Source organism: Nyctereutes procyonoides, unplaced genomic scaffold (genome assembly GCF_905146905.1).
Source record: "Nyctereutes procyonoides isolate TBG_1078 unplaced genomic scaffold, NYPRO_anot_genome, whole genome shotgun sequence".
In the NCBI taxonomy this organism is placed as follows: Eukaryota; Metazoa; Chordata; class Mammalia; order Carnivora; family Canidae; genus Nyctereutes; species Nyctereutes procyonoides.
In genome coordinates, this window is record NW_026575043.1 from 13,534,686 (window position 1) to 13,554,444 (window position 19,759).

Consider the following 19,759-nt stretch of genomic DNA (forward strand, 5'->3'; position numbering starts at 1 on the left):
TTTCTCCTCTTTGAGGCTCAGTTTCCACATCTGGGAGATGGGGACAATATTAGTACCTGCCTCAAGGGGTTGTGTACACTAAAAAAAAAAAAATAGAGTGCACGTAAAATGCTCAGCTTCTTCTGGCATAAGTGCTTAACAGATGGCTGGGGTCCCTGGGTGGTGCAGTGGGTTAAGTGACTCTTTTCTTTTTTCAAGATTTTATTTATTTGGGCAGCCCCAGTGGCTCAGCGGTTTAGTGCCGCCTGCAGCCTGGGGCGTGATCCTGGAGACCCTGGATCGAGTCCCACATCGGGCTCTCTGCGTGGAGCCTGCTTCTCCCTCTGCCTGTGTCTCTTCCTCTCATTCTCTCTCTGTGTCTCTCATGAATAAATAAATAAAATCTTTAAAAAAAAGATTTTATTTATTTATTCATGAGAGACATAGAGAGAGAGGCAGAGACATAGGCAGAGGGAGAACTTGATCCCAGGACCCTGGGATCACGACCTGAGCCAAAGGGAGATGCTCAATCACTGAGCCCCCAGGCATTCTGGGTTAAGTGACTCTTGATATTGGCTCAGGTCATGATCTCAGAATCATGGGCTTGAGCCTTGTATGGGGCTTCATGCTCCTCAGGGAGTCTGCTTGAGATTGTCTCTCACTGCTTCTCCCTCTGCTTGTGTGCTCTCTCTCTCTCTCTCTCTTCAAAACAAAAAAAGATTTACATTTACATGTAATGTATACATGTTATGGACAGACCAGATTAGTGGTTTGAGTTGGGAAGCTGTTTGTCAGGAACTCTCATGGGGATTGAAGATGAGGGGATTTCTCCAAAGGACCTCTCTTCCTAATTTATAAGGAAGAAGGACCAGAGGGCACAGAGTGGGGTTTCAGCACCATCCCTGCTGGTGCTGAAAGAAACGTTCTCAGCTGAAAGAAAATTGTGTGTGTGTGTGGGGGTGTGTGTGGCGGGGGGGATTGGGAGGGCAGAGGCACCGAAGATGCCAACCCCTAGGGAAGAAAGGAGGGCAGAGTCGGAGCTGAGACACATGCAGTGTCGCCAGAAGTGAGTGAAACCCATGGGGAGCATGGAAGGAAGGGTTGTAAGTAGCCTAGTTTGTTCAGATGCTTAATTCCTTTAAAACCAGAGATTTCTTTACTTTGCCTTCGTTTTTGCTTTCCCTCTAGACTCCAGTTCTGCTTGATTTCCTTTGAGTCATAAAATCTTTTAAGGTGCTAATGGATCTCTCAGAAAATTAAATATCAGGATATGTACATACAATTTCCAATTTTAGTGGTTTCTCAAATCCTAGGTTAAACACTCTGGTTTTCAACCGTTTTCTAAATGGAACCCAAAGCTTCTGAATAGTCATTCAGATAAACTCTTTTTTAAAAAAGAAATTATTTAGGAATGCTTGGGTGGCTCAGTGGTTGAGCATCTGCCTTTGGCTCAGGTCATGATCCCAGGGTCCTGGGATCGAGTCTTACATCAGAGTCCTTGGAGGGAGCCCGCTTCTCCCTCTGCCTATGTCTTTGCCTCTCTCTCTCTCTCTCATGAATAAATAAATAAAACCTTTAGGAAAAAATAAAGATAAATAAATTTATTTATTAGAGCGAGGAAGAGAGAGCACAAGGAAGGGGGAGGGGCCGAGGGAGAAGGAGAGAGAGAAGCCGACTCCGCACTGAGCATGGAGCCTGATGTGGGATTTGATCTTACGCCTCTGAGATCGTGGCCTGAGCTGAAATCAAAAGTCAGAGACGTAACTGACTGACCCACCCAGGTGCCCCTCAGGGAAACTCTTACACATACTTCAGAACCCTGCTCAAATGTCCCGTCTGCGGCAGAGCTTCCTACCCCACCCAGGTCAGTTGGGCAGCCCTTCTTGCTCTCACTGCTTCTCCGCCTGTTAGATCCCATCATGTATAAGATACTGTAATCCCTCATTTCTGGTTAGTCCTCTCTACTAGACTGAGAGCTCCTATCCATCTCTCGCACTCATTTTTCAGTCCCCGTGCTAGGAAACGTCGGCAGAATAGAGTATAAATGAAGACGATGAGGTCCCTGCCTGAATTGCACAGAAATATTTTCCACCTCCTGTGAATGGGAGGAAGAACTAGGAGGCTGTATGTGATGGGGCTCCGTGTGGGAGTCCTGCCAACATGCCCGGACCTCTGTGAGCCAGCCTGGAGGACCAGCAGCCACTTTGGCTTTCAGAAGATAAGGTGCTGTCAGCACAAGTGGAATAATCAGAGGGGGGAAGGTAGCATTGGCCTCATAGATTTGCACCATCGATTAGATAAGGGAGTGTGTAATTGGCAATGTGTGGCAGGGAAGCGTGCTTTGAAGTTTCAAGCTGATTGTGCTAGGGGGTGGCTGTGTCCTCGGGGTGGCGGGGTGGCACCTGCACACTCCAGGTGCCCAGGGATAACCTACTTGATCAGGGGCAGGAAAGGGTAGCTGCTCTTTGGGACAGCAGACGGCTTGTGTCTTTCCCTAGAGGTGTCACTGGGAAGTCCCTGGCCTCTTGCTCCTTCGGGGGCTCATCTGGATGGAGTGTCAGCCCCTACAAAAGCTCTGATCTGGGAGGCCTGGGTGGCTCAGCGGTTGAGTGTCTGCCTTCAGGATCGAGTCCCACATCAGGCTCCTTGCATGGGGCCTGCTTCTCCCTCTGCCTGTGTCTCTGCCTCTCTTTCTCTCTCTCTCTGTGTCTCTCATGAATAAACAAATAAAATCTTAAAAAAAGAAAAAGAAAAAGCTCTGATCTCTGGAAAGAAATGTGGGCCCAAACTTGAGTTTGGAGAGTGGGGGCACAGCTGCCTGGAAGTGACTTAGGATCTCCTGGTTGGAAACCCGTCCTCTGCAGCACGAACCCCTCCTGAGGGCTGTGGATACTGTGGCTCATTACAGAAAACACACGCAGCAGGCTGTGGAGGGAGGGAGCCGGTTTCCTGTTTCCCCACGAGAGATCTCAGGAGGGCAGTAAAACTCCTTCTGGAATTATTTCATTTAAAAGCTTCTGACGAAGAGCAGGCACACGGTCTTGCATGTTGCTCTTTCACCTTCCAGAATTTTCCCACTGATCTCACTTCCTCCCCTCCTTCAGCTCCCTGATAGAGGTAAGGAAGGGTCCTAGGCCTCCCATTGTATGGACAAGGGAGCTCTCACTTTCTTCGCTGACAAGGGGTCCTCCCTTGAAAAATTGTTTGTTCCAGCCCAAGGTGCTGTCGGGGCAGACAGCGTTTCCTATCTTCCCTCCTAAGTTTTTTGGTTGGCTAAAAATTAAATTGACGTAAGACAGACGTACAGGAGAGAAGCAAATTTCTTACACACGGGAGCCCCCATTAAAATATGGGACTCCCTGGCAGCCAGGTAATTGAGGCTTATGGATCATAACCGAGCCGAGGAGAAGAGGACAGGAGTCTGGGGCTTCAAAGGGGAGAATGAAGACATTTCACAGGAAGATGAGAAAAGGCAAGTGTTTAATAGACAAATGCTTGCCAGGCCATGCAGATAAACCTTTCTGATATAAAAAGTTATCACTGCTAATAACTCTCTTCCTGGTTACAGCCCCTCTATCTGAATTCTTTCAGGCAGTTAAGGGGGAGGTAAAAAGCCTCCTCTTAGGTCTGCTGGGTCCTGATTGTCTTCAATCTCGAAATAATCCACATGCCAGGGTGGTAACATTCTGGGGCAATGTATTCCGCTCCTCTCAATCCCCAAAAGACGAAGAAGCTTAGGCTCTTTGTGCAAAAGCATAAATGGTCTACAGTGGAGGCGGGCTCTGAAGACCTCCTCACAATGCCAGGGCAGTCCTGATGTGTTCGCTGCCACCCACTCGGAGTCACAGTGCGCTGCCTTGACACATGTGGCGAGATGCCAAGGCATCCATTTCTGGGCAGGGGCAGATCCCTCGGTGGAGATAGCCAAGCAGACGGTGATGGTATCATGGGTCAGATCACATCCCCAGGGGAAAGGGGTGGGAAGCAGCAGGGTGGCCACAGACACCATAGTCCCCAAATGCCCAGAAAGCTCCTGCTGTTCCTTTACGTCACTGTGAGCACCAGTGGGCCTCACTAAAACTCTCCCAACTGCTTGGGAAAAGGTTTGGGGCTTGGCAAAACACAAAACACCCTTTCTTTCTCAGTCATGTCATATTTTATCTCTGCTTTCCATTTTGCATGGCCTGTTTATTTGGAGTGAAATTGAATCCATATGTCCCAAGTCCTTGATTTGTCTTGATCCTCTGCAGCATGATTTCCTTTAAGATGACATGGGGTCCCAGAGATGTGGATCCTTGGCCTTAGAAGGACACCACATCTTGCCACAAGAGAGTATAAGCTCCTAAGGGAGTGTGTTTGGCCTTCTGGTAAAGCCCTTCCAGAAGTGAGACTCCTCTGAGGGTCTGCAGAGCGGGGACCAGGGTCATATTCTTCCCCTTGTGGTTCCCCATTAGGAAGCAGCCGTTGGCTGTTTGGGGGCAGGAAGAGAAAGGGGACTTCTGTCTCTCCCTGAGCTTTTCTCCCTGAGAAATGGAGTTTTTCAGCTCCTGTCACCCTGGTGGTATCTATTTACCTTCATATCAAAGGAACGCCAGAGTCATGTGCTTCTTAGGGAGCAGTACAAGACTTGGGCCCCACTTGTTATTTCCTTTTCAGCACAAAATAGAGAAGGGCAAAAAAAAAAAAAAAAAAAAAAAAAAAAAGAAGGGCTTTTCTCTAAAGAGGCTTTTCTAGCACTTTTTCATGGAATGCCATTGTGCTACAAGACACCTGAAAATCACAAAGATACCAAAGACCCGTGGTATTTTCTGAAGAGCCAGACCAAAGCCCAGGCTGACAGAGGCGATTTGGAAGGCAGGTATTTATGTGCTGTCTTTGGAAGAAACCCAGCGTGTATTCAGTGGCATCTGACACACCCAGGATTGTTGGGGGTGTCAACCGTGTACCCAGACAACGGAAGTTCCCTTTCCACTGCATGTGATTTTAGGAGTGAGGGGATGCTCTGTGCCGCACTCATGTACTTACACACACGCCTGCACACACCCCGACAAATACTCACTGTGTCTGATGACTGGAAGTCTACAATTAGAATTATATTCCTTTAAGTACAAACTTTTAGCTATAACAGGAGTGAGGTCTGAGGATCTTATGTACACATGGTGTTTATCCCTGATAACATTGTATTGTGTAATTGAAATTTGCTAAGAGGGTAGAACACCTAAATGTTCTCTCGCACACACAAAAAGATCAACACAAGAGGTTAATTAAACAGATGGTGGAAATACTTTCACAATGCATACGTATATCAAGTAACCGTGATGTATACTTTAAATATCTTGCAATTTTAGGGGCACCTGGGTGGGCTCAGTTGGTTAAGTGTCTGACTCCTGGTATCAGCTCAGGTCGTCAGGGTCATGAGATTGAGCCCTACGTCAGGCAGTGGGGAGTCTGCTTGAGATTTTCTCTCTCTCCCTCTCCCTCTGCCCCTGTCCCCCAAAATAAATGAATAAAAACTTTTTTAAAAATAAAAAAAAATCTGGGACACATGGGTGGTCAGCAGTTGAGCATCTCTCTTTGGCTCAGAATGTGATCCCGGGATCCGGGATCGAGTCCCCCATCGGGCTCCCCACAGGGAGCCTGCTTCTCCCTCTGCCTGTGTCTCTGCCTCTCTCTCTGTGTCTCTCATGAATAAATAAATAAAATCTTTAAATTTTTTAAAAAAAATTTAAAAATCTTAAAATTTTACACGTCAATTATATCTCAGTAAATCTGAAATAAAACAAAAATCAGAAAAACCAAATAAGCAAGCTTTGTTCTACTTTTTGTTAAGTAGAATTGTATTTCTTTGGCCTAAGCCCTTTGTTCTTGTTAAACTGCTAAGGACCTTGGAGTTTCAGGTTCTGGGCATTTTGATGGGGAGAAGCTGAGAAAGAGGACCTGAGGATTTATGGGGCTCCAGAGGATGCTTTGCAGAAGTCCTACCAAGGGGTAGGGTCAAGGTGAGAGTGTTCAGAATAGAGAGAAAACGAATTTGCTTTATAAATCAGTGAAGGGCCTCCTAGCTCCGCATTTGGGGTTTCTTTTAAAACAGAAGTGTAATTTTGTTTTTAACAGTATGTCATAAAGCCTTTAAGAAGTTATTGTACAGGGGCGACTGACTCACTTAGTAGAGCATGCGACTCTTGATCTGGGGGTTGAGAGTTCAAGCCCCATGTTGGGCATAAAATATATATATAAATACATATATACATACATACTTTAGAAACAAGTTACAGTTTATGATGGAGATGCCTGCTTCTTGGGAACCTGAGGGAACTGTATTCAGGCTTGGGGTGTGGGTACGGTTTTGTGTGTATGTTTGAATTGCATCTTCTGAAGAGAGTCTGTAGCTTTCATCAGAATCATAAAGAGGTCCTAAGGAATTGGAGCCAGGAGACCTAGCAATGTAGCCTGAGCCTCTGAAGCTTTCACAGTTCAGGGTCAATGGAGCACTCACCAGCCCACTGGGGCACAGCACTGGGACGGGTCCACTGGCTCTCGCACCTGCCTGCCCAGCCTAGGCTTTGGAGGCACTCTCTGCCATCATGTGAATACCATCCTTCAAAGGTCTTTGTGTCTCTTCTGAGTTTATTTTAGTATGGATGCTGCCGAAGAGAGCACTCTCCTTTGAGTTTAAAAAAGAAAAGCTAAGGGACTCCTGGGTGGCTCAGTCAGTTGAGCATCTGACTTTGGCTGGGGTTGTGATCTTGGCATCTTGGGCTCCAGCCCCGCATGGGGCTCCCTGCTCGGTGGGGAGTCTGCTTCTCCCTCTCCTTCTGCCCGTCTTAAAAAAAAAAGAAAAGGAAAAAGAAAAAAAAGCTAACCTTTTTTTCTGACCATAAAACTAGAAACTTAGGAAATACAAGAAAACGTAGCAAAGAAAATAAAAATCAGTCATAATGCTACGAATGAATTAGCCACTGTGAACATTTTGAGGTGTTTCCTTCCAGATTTTCTCCGTTTCTTTTGTATTTTGAAGAGAGAGTTGAGATCATAGTAGGTCTATGAATAGAGCCCTTTTCACTTCACATGACATCATAATCATCTTGCCTGCCATTAAAAAGTCTTTGTTAGCATCATGTTGGACGACTTCACAATTATTCTATTATATGGCTGTACTACAGCTTACATACCCATTCTTCTATCATTGGGTATTTGCATTGTTCCTGGCTTTTTGCTTTAATAAATAATTCAGTGACAAGCCTCCTTGGGCAACAAGCCTTGCTTACATTTTAGATTATTTCTTTATGATAGATTCCTAGAAGTCTCCTTTGCATTTTGTAGGTATCATGAGTTAAGATGTTGCTGAGAGCCATCTGGGAAGTGTGGATATTGCTAAAGAGCGCAGGCCACGAGGTGGGGCAGGCAGCAACGTTCACTGGGTGCTGGGTACAGTGGAGGCTTGAGAAATGAGAGCCAGTGTCTGTCTTTGAGGACTTTATTGTGTAGTGTGTAGCCACAACATACATAACTAGCCTAACAGAAGAGATTCTTTATTCTTTATCTCCGAACGTTGGGGGAGCCATGCATGAGTTTCAGAAAGTGCTAGGGGGTTTCGTGTCTGTTCACGTTACATTTTCTAGCGAAGGAGCTGTCAACAGCATCTTTTCATCTTTAGAGCTGCAAAGAATTACCTATTTCATGATGGCTTCAGGGGAATGTGTGGGGATGGGAAGTAAGTTAATTTTCCCTATTTTTTTCTTTTACTATTTTATAGTCTTTTTATGGTAGAAAAATAAGGCATGTGAGTGGCCTAGTGGGTAAAGCCTCGAACTTCAGCTCAGGTTGTGATCTCAGGGTCCTGGGATCCAGCCCCACCTTGGGCTCCAGGCTCAGCAGGGAATACGCTTCTAACCTCTGCTCCCGCCCCTGCCCCTCTCATGCTCTTTCTCCTCTTTCTCTCTCTCTTCAAATAAATAAATAAAATCTTAAAAAATAGAGAGTATAATAGAAGAATAAGAAACTTTTTCTCATGTGCTATTAAGACGACAACAAGAGTGTACTAGGAAGATGACAGGTAGGGTCCTGGTTTGGGGGAACCTTGAGGTAGGGTATAGGAGAGGTCACAGCCCATACCTAGCAGGTGCGAGGCAGATTTTGGCAGCATTAGTCACCTGTCCTGGCAGTGACCTATCAATCCGTTTACATGTAAATCTGCTCCTGCCAGCATGAGCTGGTGTTACGTGAACCTAATGCCTACAGGGTCGTGTTATCAGAACATTATGTTTCGCAAGCACATGGCACATTTGGTCATACAAACCGGTGTTTCCTTGTCCCTCTTCTCAACTGGTTGCTAAGAGTTAAAGGCACTTCTTACTGATCATTCATGGTCATCAGAAAAGCAAGCCAGCTCTGCCAGTATGGACAAGGCAAGGAGATGTGGTCATTGTGTGGCTTCCAGGCCTTTCACTCAGGGCCCGAATTAAATGTGTGTGAGGAAATCGACAGCCCATTGATTGTATTTATTTTCTACAATCTGTCCTGACCACGTCTGTTTGTTCGGCTGGTTCTTCCACTGGGAAAATGAGAGCCATGTGCCAGACCGTGTCCTCATCCAGGCATCTCCACTGGACAGACACCCACAGTTGCAGGGGACCCCCCCCCAGAATCCTATCTCAGCCTAGCTTATTGTGCGATTTCATAGAGTTTGTCAAGTTGAATGCCTACAGTCAAGACAACTGGGATGGAATGTATGTCTCGTTGCTCCCTTTCCTGTGGTATCTCCCTCATCTATGGCTGGAGGGTCCCCAGTAGAGGGTCAATGTGCAGAGCATGACCAGAAAAGAGACATGTACCCTGACTCAGAAATTCTTCAGCCCTTTCTACCTAGCAGCCTTCAATCTGGCTTACTAACAAAATCCATGTAATTCTATTATTATTATTATTATTATTATTATTATTATTATTATGTTCCAGTTGGCTGTCTCTACAGGTTCAGCTGAATTGTTTTCCTTCCCTGATTCTTGGCTTCTACAGAATAAATCCCTTTCTCATTCCTGTCAGTCTTCGTTCCTTTGATCCTTTGTTTTCTCTAGACCCAGAATCACTTAGTCTCCCAAAGGGCTTGAATCTACCTGTAATTTATGCATCCAGTACAGTCATCACATAAGCCTAATTGTTATTTGGCCTCAGCCGCATTGGCCAAAATCACCAAACCCCACCATAAAACAGATGGAGGTCTGGGAGGAACCAGCCACAGCTCACCCCTCAGATATAGGGAATACCCACCCACTCTTCCCGTCAAGAGCGGGGAAAACTAAGCAAACATAACTCTGACCACTGCCAGCCCTAATCCATAATGCAAAATAAACAAGCAGGATAACACTCAAAATATAATCCTTTGTTTGTGGTTGTAGAGGAGAGAGCTGAAAGCTTAGATCTTCACAGGGTATCATTAAGAAATTCTTCCTCATATTTAATCAGACTTGCTTTGGCTATGACTTAAGCTTACATATTCTGATTCACTGAACAGAGACACTGTTCCCTTCTTTACCCATGGTATTTCTAAGAATACATTTTTTAAGAAATTATATTTAATATATATATAAGCTATAAAATATTTCATATGAAAGATACTTTTTAAAAATTTTTTTTATTTTATTTTTAAAGATGTTATCTATTCATGAGGGACACACAGAGACAGGCGGAGACATAGGTAGAGGGAGAAGCAGGCTCCCTGTGGGGAGCCTGATGCGGGACTTGATCCCAGATCACATTCTGAGCCAGAGGTAGACACTCAACCACTGAGCCACCCAGGCATCTGGAAATACACTTTTAATAAAACGTTTTATATGTTAAAAAAAATGATATTGTGTAGGCCTTATGTTTTATATTTAAACTTTAATCTTATTGTTTTTTTTTAAGATTTTATTTATTCATGAGAGACAGAGAGAGGCAGAGACACAGGCAGAGGGAGAAGCAGGTTCCATGCAGAGAGCCCGATGTGGGACTCGATTCTGGGACCCCGGGATCATGACCTGATCCGAAGGTGGCACTAAACCACTGAGCCACCGGGGCTGCCCTATGACATTTTATATACAAACATATTTTACTTCTAAAATACCGATAAAGGGCAGCCCCGGTGGCTCAGTGGTTTAGTGCTGCCTTCAGCCCAAGGTGTGATCCTGGAGACCTGGGATCAAGTCCCACCTCCGGCTCCTTGCGTGGAGCCTGCTTCTCTCTCTGCCTCTCTGTGTGTGTGTGTCTCTCATGAATAAATAAAAAAATCTTTAAAAATAAAATAAAATAAAATAAATAAAATGTCATAGACTCATAGAAATGAAACATGAAGTGCTTTATATCCTGTAATATATATATAAAGGCACATAACCTATATTATAGGTTATTATATATACTATATATAATATATATATTTTTTTAATTTTTATTTATTTTATGACAGTCACACAGAGAGAGAGAGAGAGAGAGAGAGAAAGAGGCAGAGACATAGGCAGAGGGAGAAGCAGGCCCCATGCACCGGGAACCCGACGTGGGACTCGATCCGGGGTCTCCAGAATCGCGCCCTGGGCCAAAGGCAGGTGCCAAACTGCTGCGCCACCCAGGGATCCCTATATAATATATTTTTATAAAAATATTAAAAATAATATATTTATATATTTTATATATATAAAATTTTATATATAAATAATATATAATGTATAATACATAATATAAAAATAATATATATACTTATATATTTTTATATGTATCAAATATATAATCATATATAAATAATATATAATAGACAATATAATATATAATATAAAAATAATATATATTTATATATTTTTATATATAAAATATATAATTGTATATAAATAATATATAATATATAATATAATGTATTATATAATATATGATATATAATATATAATATAAAAATAATATATATTATATATTATATATATAATTATATATGAATAATATATAACATAAAAATAATCTATATTTATATATTTTTTATATATAAATATATTATATATAAAATAAATAAAAAATATAATATATAATATAAAATAATATATATTTGTGTTTTATATATATAAAATATATATAATTATATATAAATAATATATAATATAATATATAATATAAAAATAATATATATTCTTATATTTTTATATATAGAATGTATATAATTATATATAAATAATATATAATATATAATATTTATATATATATAAAATTATATACATAATATATAAATATATATATATTCTATACTGGTAAAATTTTAAAAACATCTCCAAAGCAGGGGCTATGTAAATATATTAAAATGAGTTAATAAATGAAGTTGGCTTAATAGCAAAGTAATTCGGGATCCCTGGGTGGCGCAGCTGTTTGGCGCCTGCCTTTGGCCCAGGGCGCGATCCTGGAGACCCGGGATCGAATTCCACGTCGGGCTCCCGGTGCCTGGAGCCTGCTTCTCCCTCTGCCTATGTCTCTGCCTCTCTCTCTATGTGTGTGTGTGACTATCATAAAAAAAAATTTTTAAATAAAAAATTAAAAAAAAAAGTTTAAAAAATAGCAAAGTAATTCGACCGAAGTGTTTAAAATCGAATATGGGGCGCCTGGGTCGCTCAGCGGTTGAGCGTCGGGGCTCAGGTGGTGACCCCGGGGTCCCGGGATCGAGTCCACCCACGTCGCGCCCCCTGCAGGGAGCCTGCTTCTCTCTCTGCCTCTCTCATGAATAAGTAAGTCCACAGACTGTTAAATAAAATAATGGGAACGTAGGTTGTAGCACAAATGTAAGCTGGGCCCCGAGCCTTCTGCGTAAGCAACCGGGCTGCAGGCCGGCTTTGCCCGCGCGGGGCCTTGGCGCCCCCTCCCCCCCCCGCCCCCCGCGCGCCCTCACGGCTGTTTGTCCTCCCGCCTGCAGGCATCGGCAAGAACGTGATCTGCGACCGCACGGCCACGCCGCTGGACGCCTTCCGCATGATGTCGGCCGCCCACTACTACCCCAAGCTCATGAGCATCATGGGCAACGTGCTGCGCTTCCTGCCCGCCTTCGTGCGCATGAAGCAGCTCATCGAGGAGGGCTACGTGGGCGAGCTGCAGGTGTGCGAGGTGCAGGTGCACAGCGGCAGCCTGCTGGGCAAGAAGTACAACTGGAGCTGCGACGACCTGATGGGCGGCGGCGGGCTGCACTCGGTGGGCACCTACATCATCGACCTGCTCACCTTCCTCACCGGCCAGAAGGCCGTCAAGGTCCACGGGCTGCTCAAGACCTTCGTGAAGCAGACCGACCACATCAAGGGCATCCGGCAGATCACCAGCGACGACTTCTGCACCTTCCAGATGGTGCTGGAGGGCGGCGTGTGCTGCACGGTCACCCTCAACTTCAACGTGCCCGGCGAGTTCAAGCAGGACGTGACGGTGGTGGGCTCGGCCGGGCGCCTGCTGGCCGCGGGCACCGACCTGTACGGGCAGCGCAACAGCGCCGCGGCGCAGGAGCTGCTGCTGCAGGACGCCACGCCCGTCAGCAACGCCCTGCTGCCCGAGAAGGCCTTCAGCGACATCCCGTCGCCCTACCTGCGCGGCACCATCAAGATGATGCAGGCCGTGCGCCAGGCCTTCCAGGACCAGGACGACCGGCGCACGTGGGACGGGCGGCCGCTGACCATGGCCGCCACCTTCGACGACTGCCTGTACGCCCTGTGCGTGGTGGACACCATCAAGAGGTCCAGCCAGACGGGCGAGTGGCAGAACATCGCTGTCATGACCGAGGAGCCCGAGCTGAGCCCCGCTTACCTCATCAGCGAGGCCATGCGCCGCAGCAGGATGTCCCTGTACTGTTAGCACCTGTCGGGGGGCCGGGGAGGCCTGGGCCCGGGGCCGGAGAGGGTGAAGGCGTGCTGCAGAGGCGGCCTGGGCTGTGCGGGGCGCAGAGGTGGAGGGCGGCATCTGATGATGGGTGAGGGGCACCCAGTAAGACTGCTGGCAGGGTGAGCTCAACCTCAACCTCAACAGCCGCCCCCCCCCCCCCCGGAGGGGGGCAGGATGCAGTGGGGCCTGCTGGGCGTTTGCATGAAGGGGAGGAGGCCTAGCAGCTCCTGCTGCCCGCTGCCAAGAGAAGCAGGGAGGGGTTGGTGTCTCCCCCATCTCATCCGCCCCTAGGCCGCCGCCTCCTTGGCAGGCTGAGGGCCCCTGCCATCCAATGGCAAGCTGAGCGGGTGCCGGCTTTCCACCCCCTGCGCCCGCCCCTGGCAGGAGAAGGCACATCCTCGGATGTCCACGGAAGCCTGTTGGTCTGGGGAGAGGCGGGGGTGCAGCGGGCCGGGGAGAGAGCTCGACTTCCAGGAAGCCACTCCAGATGTCTCCAGGAGGAAGCCCTTGGTAGCACAGTGTACAGCGATCTTGATCGATTGGTGTTGCTCATAGGAAGCGGGGGGGAGCGTCTTCCTAAGTGGTTCGTTGCCCTCGGCCTGGCCTGCCATGAGGTAAGGGAGTGCCAGGAATAGCAAGCGGAGCGGAGGGCACCAGCCTTCTGGCTGCAGACAGAGGAGGCGGAGAATAAAATAGCCCTTGGGATTTGGCAACAGTCCAAAAATTGCAAGGAGCCACCTTATGCTACTACTTCGGGTGGGGTGGCACTGAGGGCAGGGGATGGGGCACTGAAATGTCCGTTCACGTGCCTCTCCAGCAGGGTCGGGGCCCAGCAGGAGGGGGTCTGAGCACCAGCGCGCAGGCTGGGCTGGGGGCCCCAGGAAGGTGAGCCCGCCCTGGACGGGCTTTGGGCTCTGACACCTGTTTCTCCTACCAAACGGATAAAGGACTTTTAGGAGATTCACCTAGCTTTGTGGATTTAAAAGGGAAGCCTTCGGTTCCAGGCAGGGAGAATCTTTTTCTCTTTAAGAAAAAAAAAAAAAAAAAAGTCAAGGCTCTTTTCCTTAGCTTTGACCTACCTTAGCTTTCAAGATGCTGACACCTGCAAGTTTTTGAATAGGTATTAAACAAAAGGACAACCAGGAACATAATTTTCAGTGTTTCTCATGGGGGGTTTTTAAAGCCCTCGGAGGTGTATCTTCATGTAGGGCCGAGAATGTTAATGTGGGGGGGAAAAAAAACCCATGGTCTTCCTTTCCTTGGTTTCTTGTGTCTCTTGTCTTGTCCCTCTCTGCTTACAGAGCTCTTAGTGGAGGTGGTAGCCTGCAGGCTTGGAGGGGGCAGTTCCAAAGGGAGGAATTGGAGCTACACACACGCACACGCACACCCCTAAGCGGTCGTCAGCGCTCACCACCACCAAGTGTCACTGCAATTCAGCCCTTTCTTGAAAGGGACACCGAGTCAAACATTTTGAAAGTGGGGGACTAAACCTTTTCTTAGTCCTTCATCCCCCGTTAGCCCTTCGCCAGGGTCGGATGTGGAGACCGTGACTTGTAAGTCTCCATAGCTTTTGTTCCCAGGTCACAGAAGTCCAATAGTTGTCTTTGGCTCACAATTGAGGTTACAGAGTCCTTTCAGATGACTGGCGGTAGAACTGGAAGGGAATTTAAGGGGCCATGAGGACCTCCCCTGCTCCCCCCCGCCCCCCAGGCTCTGAGGAGTCAGAATCTGAGAATGAACAGAAGAGTCCATTGTAGCCTCCATCCTCCTCCCTGGTTGCCCCTGGGTGCAGGGTGGGCATGTCCACAAGCACCACGGGATTGCTGTCATTTTCTAGCACAGACGAGGAAGGGTTGCCTTCCCAGAAAAAGTCACCCCCCTTCCTGGGGGCCTTGCTGCAGCCTGGCTAGGTTAGCCAGCTGAAACTCTCCCTGGTACCTTACGGGCCCTGACATCACGAGTTCGTGATGAGCGTGCTGCCTCTTGCAGGTGTCATTTCAAAACTAGAGATTTGGTGGAATGAATGAGTTTCAATAAAGGTGTGAGGAGAGGGCCATGTTGTGGGCTGCTTTGTTTCAGGTTCTCCTAAATAGCCCCCTGGATAAATAACTTTTGTAGAAACAGTAGAAAGATTTTTTTTTTCTATTTAGCCCAAAAGGCTGTGATGAAGGACGAAGGGAAAGGAAACTAGATGACTCTGTGGGTCCCATTTTTCTAAGTTGTTTGTAATATAAGTAGGCATATTCCGGAGGTTTCGATTTTATGTTTCTGTGCTTAACCAAAAGATTTGGGAAGTGTTTTTTTCTTCCAAAGGCCTCTGAGTTCTGTGATAAATGTTCAGTGTCTAAAACAAAAATTGTCATTTGAGGCTAGGGTATATAGAGAGAAACTATATTCTTTAAAAGAAGCATGAAAAATATTTTAGTAAGCATACTCAAATTTTATCTACTGAAATGCATGTTGTAGGTAGATGCAGGAAGAAGAGGAAGAGAAGACCTAGGTAGTTCATTTTTTAAATGCAAGAGTTCTAGGAAATTAAGATACTTCCTTAGTGCGCCTTTTGCCCCTTTACTACCACTTGCAAAGCCTTGATTGGTAGCCACAATGGGAAGCTGAGATCTCAAGCTCTCAACAAAGCCTACGGGGGCAAGGCCTAGCACCTCATGGTGTGCTGTGGGGTCTGGGTGCCACCAGGTGACTTTGGCCCAGGACGAGGCCCCAGCAGCAATCCAGCCGCTTTCTGCTCTGGTTACTGTGTTTCAAAGACCCCGTGTAAGGGAGGTACCGCTGCAAGGCCTTCGTATTTAGTCACTGTTGCTTGGTTTGCGGCCATCATTGTGTAGATGCTTCTGGTCTTGGAAATTTGGGCTCATGCTACTGTTTGCTCACGCTACTGGTAGAGAGAGGGTGGAGGTCAGTGGTGCTTACCTGGTATTCACAAGTGTTTGGAATGATCTGGGCTTATGTGGAAAGTTTGGATTCTCTTGAGTTTTCTTCTGCAGAAAGAGTCCATGACCACTGTCAGCTCTTCTATGACTTCTCCTCTCCATGGGAGAGACGTTGCAGGTACCACGCATACTCCTTACCTACCTGGTGGCAAGTATCTGTATGTCAGGTGTATCTGGACCTTCCTTCTAGAGGCAGTCTTGGCTGACTCCACTTCAAGATGAGCTTTACCTGGACCCCTTCGAGAGCCATCCAGGTACTCGCTGTGTGCCCACATTTCTTGATCACCCAGCGTGTGTAGGGTATTTTAGATACATTATCTCATTTAACCCCCAATACCACCCTGTGGTATTGAGTATTGTTATTCCCATGATACACATGAGAAAATCGGGGCTCTTCTGGGAAGAATAACTTGCCCCAAGTCACACAGCTCTTAAGCAGAGGTGGAGTCACCCGAATCCAAAACTTTTCTTCTCCAAACCACGTTAGCCTCCCAAGAAGATAGATTTGTTCACTCCTTATCGAACCCCCGGGGTGGGGTGGGGTGGGGTGGGAGCCGCTCCTCTCATGTCCTGTGGAGCATCCGTGATTCGCAGTGCCTGGGACCGGGACCTGCACCTGCACGGGGCTCAGCTCCCCTGCCGTCCGCGCCCTCCTGTTGAGCAGGATGCCACATTTGATGTTCTGCTAGAAGGTTCCTTATAGAGCTGCAAATAGAAGCAGTCGATTCTTCTTCCCTTTCCAAAATGGAAATTGCACTCAGCGTCTTTTAAAATTGACTTTCCTAAGTTGATTTTGATTGTGATGCAGCAAACTGCAGGGTTGGGGATTTGCAGGACATCACTGGCCCGCTCTTAGAGGTGGCCTTGGATTTTGCTCTGGGTGGTCTAATACAGGAAAACGTCTTCTCAGGGAGTGGGGCTTTTAAAGTTCATTCGTCTGTGACACCGATTTTACCTGTGCATTACATTCATACCTCTACGCTCTCTCAACTCTCTTCATCTTGTCTCCTAGCCCCTAGCCCAGCTGTTGAATTTGAGCTGGGTCATAAAGCAGGTCTCGGATGGCATCGCTTTTATTCTGGTGGGTATGGAGGGAAATTTCAGCATGCTGGGGAGACATCCCAAGGAGAAAGTAGCTCCGGTTGCATCCAAAGGGACTTCTGAGCCTAGTGTCTTCACATCCTTTATTTTTCATCCCAGAGGCTGATGGCGGAGGTCAACACATTCCTTAGGGTTAGAACCAGGCCTGGAAGCCCCTCATTACAGGTCCCATCCTGCTGTACACGGCACCTTCAGAGCTCTCAGATGGGTTAGGAAGGCAGAGAGGTGAAGTGACTTGTCTGAAGTCCCATGGCTAGTTGGTGGAGGCGTCGAGATTAGGACTCAGACCTGCAACCGGCTGTATTCCCTGAGCTCCCGCGTTTTTTAGCAGCTCAGTTATGTCTTGAATGTACTCAGAAGCTAGCTGGTTTTGGTGTCCCCTGGAGACTGTAATGGGAACAGTTATCTGTAGTTTGTATTGTACTTGGCAAGGACGAGGGACACACATTTTAGATGCCCATCTTTGAGATTTCCTAAGGCCAGCTCTGCTTAGTGCCCCCACCCACCCACTCCTCTCCTAGATACAGATCCAGGCCTTGGCTGGCTTATGATGCCTGCCCCACCTGCTGCCTCCTTTTTTGGCCATTAAAGCCCTGAAGTCTGCAGAGCAGAGGCCAGGACACTGGGGAGCTCATTAAGAAGTTATCAGAGCCCCACATTTCAGTTTTGAGGACAGGGAGGAGGGCAGTGACAGGACAGCTGTGTGTGTCTGCAGCGTGGCGTCCTGACAGGCAGCCGGCACGCCCCACCTGGCCTGCCCTACCCTGGGCAGAGGAACAGGCTGGTGGCAGTGCTCGGAGTCTCAGGGACAGCCTGACTGAGTCAGGCTCCCAGAACTTCCCACGGGAGAGGCGAAGGCCTCCCATGCTGCTGCCATCAGAGGTGATGGGTTCAGTGGTCTCAGAGTCTGGAGGTGAGGCCAGGATCATACCTGAGTGACCACATCGGTTAGCAGTGGAAGGCGGTGGTGTACTGACCTTTCTCGTCCTCGTGTCACAGTCCTTGTTTGCTGGAGCCCTGGAGGGGGCCACTGAAGCATCTCACTCTCAGTCTGGCTACTGAACTGTTGCACTACTGAATACTCCTAAATCTGTTGTACTCTTTTTCTGTTTAAACCAGCAGTGAGTAGACTCAACAAGACTGTGTCGTATGCAGTAGCTCTACGCTTAGTGCAGCATCAAAAGCTCGCCTGGGCTGGTGTGGGCAGGGCCTGCAGAATAACCATAGGTCGTGTCCTGCTGTTTCTCTCACTCCCCTCCTGATCTGTTCTCTGCAGCCATCCTCACAAGGGCTAAGTTGTTGAATGAGCCCCATGACTTCTCCTTATAAACGCAATGACTTACTTGTGATTCTAGTCTAATCCCAGGTTCAGAAACAAAACAAAAGAGCAAGTGACCTGACCAGCTACTTTGCTCCCCTCTTCCTCCTTCAGGCATCCAAACACGTCAAAACTTCATTGGTATTGTCCCCTGTGCCTCACCCAGGGGAGGGAGAAGTTTCTAGCAATTATGGCTTTCTTTTCGCTGCCTGGTGCTTTTATAGTACTACTTCTTTTTCTTTTTCTTTTAACCAAAATTACATTTGTTTGGTTGTCATTGTCGAGTATGTATTTATTGTGTTTTACAAACATGAGTATATATATATGTATGTATATGTATAAAACCAAACTTATATATAAAAAGTCAAGGCATGTATACTAGATATTTTAAAGAGTTATTTATCAAGGGGAAAAGATGTGTGTTATAAAGTAAACAGAGTCTATATTTTATATATAATGTAGATAGCAAAAAATAGCTTATAAATTATAGAAGGTTTTGGTTTTCTTTTTTTATTATTATTAAAGCAAAAAGGAAAAAAGAAAAAAAAAGACAATGAATGCAACTGTTTTTAGTGTTTTTAAGGCCAAACCTACTGTGGGAGGTGACCTTCCCTACTGGGCCCTGAGGCCATGCAGTCTGAGCTCCAGACACGGGAGCTGATGCCCACTGTTACCTCTGTGATGCTCAGGGGACTGTGGTTGGCATTGCTCAGCCAGCTGGTGGGTGCCACCTTACATGTGGCCTTTTGCTGTCCTCCCCAATTTGCATTGGTGGGATAAAGAAATGGAAGCAGCAAATAAAGATTGAAGAGAAGATACAATTCCAGCTGTTTTCCTGTTTATTAGAGCCAGGTGCTCTAGCTCATGAGTTAGGTACCTGACCAGTCTGTGGGATCCAAAGCAAGAATGGGGGTGAGAATGATGGTGGTGCATCTGATGAGTGTGTGTGTGTGTGTGTGGTGTAGAGGGAGGCTGTCCATGTGTCAGCATGCATGGAACTAAAACAGTGGGAATCAACTGTCCTGAAGATTCACTGAATCTTCAAAAAACTGGAGGTTCTTTAGAGCGATCTGGTTCAAAATCTCATTTTGGAAATGTGGAAATGGAGGGGAGAGGCCACCTGACTTGGGAGGGGGCGTGTGTGTGTGTGTGTGTGTGTGTGTGTGTGTGTGTGTGAAAGCTTCATCCAGACAACAAGATGTCAAGATAGACTTTAGAATTCTCTATTCTTTTAATATCTTAACCTCATACCCCACACTAAGCTCTGAAAGACCCTCTAGCAGGCTCACTTGTTCACAAGAGCATCTTTGCTGACTCCATTGTCAACGTCCAAGGGCCATCATCTTGGATGGAGCTCAGCCTAATTTCAGATTTGCATGACATGAGATTGCTCGCAGATGAGCTGGACTTCCCATCCTCTGCTGTCTTTCCAACTCTCCGCAAATACACACTTCCTCTGGGCTGTGCTTTCCCATCACTTAAAAACAGTTAAGAATTAGACATTATTGTACAAAGCTGCCTTCTCGTTAGTCACCCCTTGATGAGCAGG

At 46.7% G+C, this 19,759-nt stretch overlaps 1 protein-coding gene across 1 annotated transcript in view; it reads left to right on the forward strand.

Annotated features, from left to right (window-relative positions):
• GFOD1 (glucose-fructose oxidoreductase domain containing 1) overlaps nucleotides 1-19,031 on the forward strand; it is a 113,165-nt gene extending 94,134 nt beyond the window's left edge. The window contains exon 2 of the mRNA XM_055322527.1: nucleotides 11,897-19,031. Coding sequence (XP_055178502.1) covers nucleotides 11,897-12,816 — 920 coding nt within the window. The 3' untranslated portion in view covers nucleotides 12,817-19,031. The remainder of the gene's footprint in view (nucleotides 1-11,896) is intronic.
• Nucleotides 19,032-19,759: the final 728 nt, after the last annotated feature.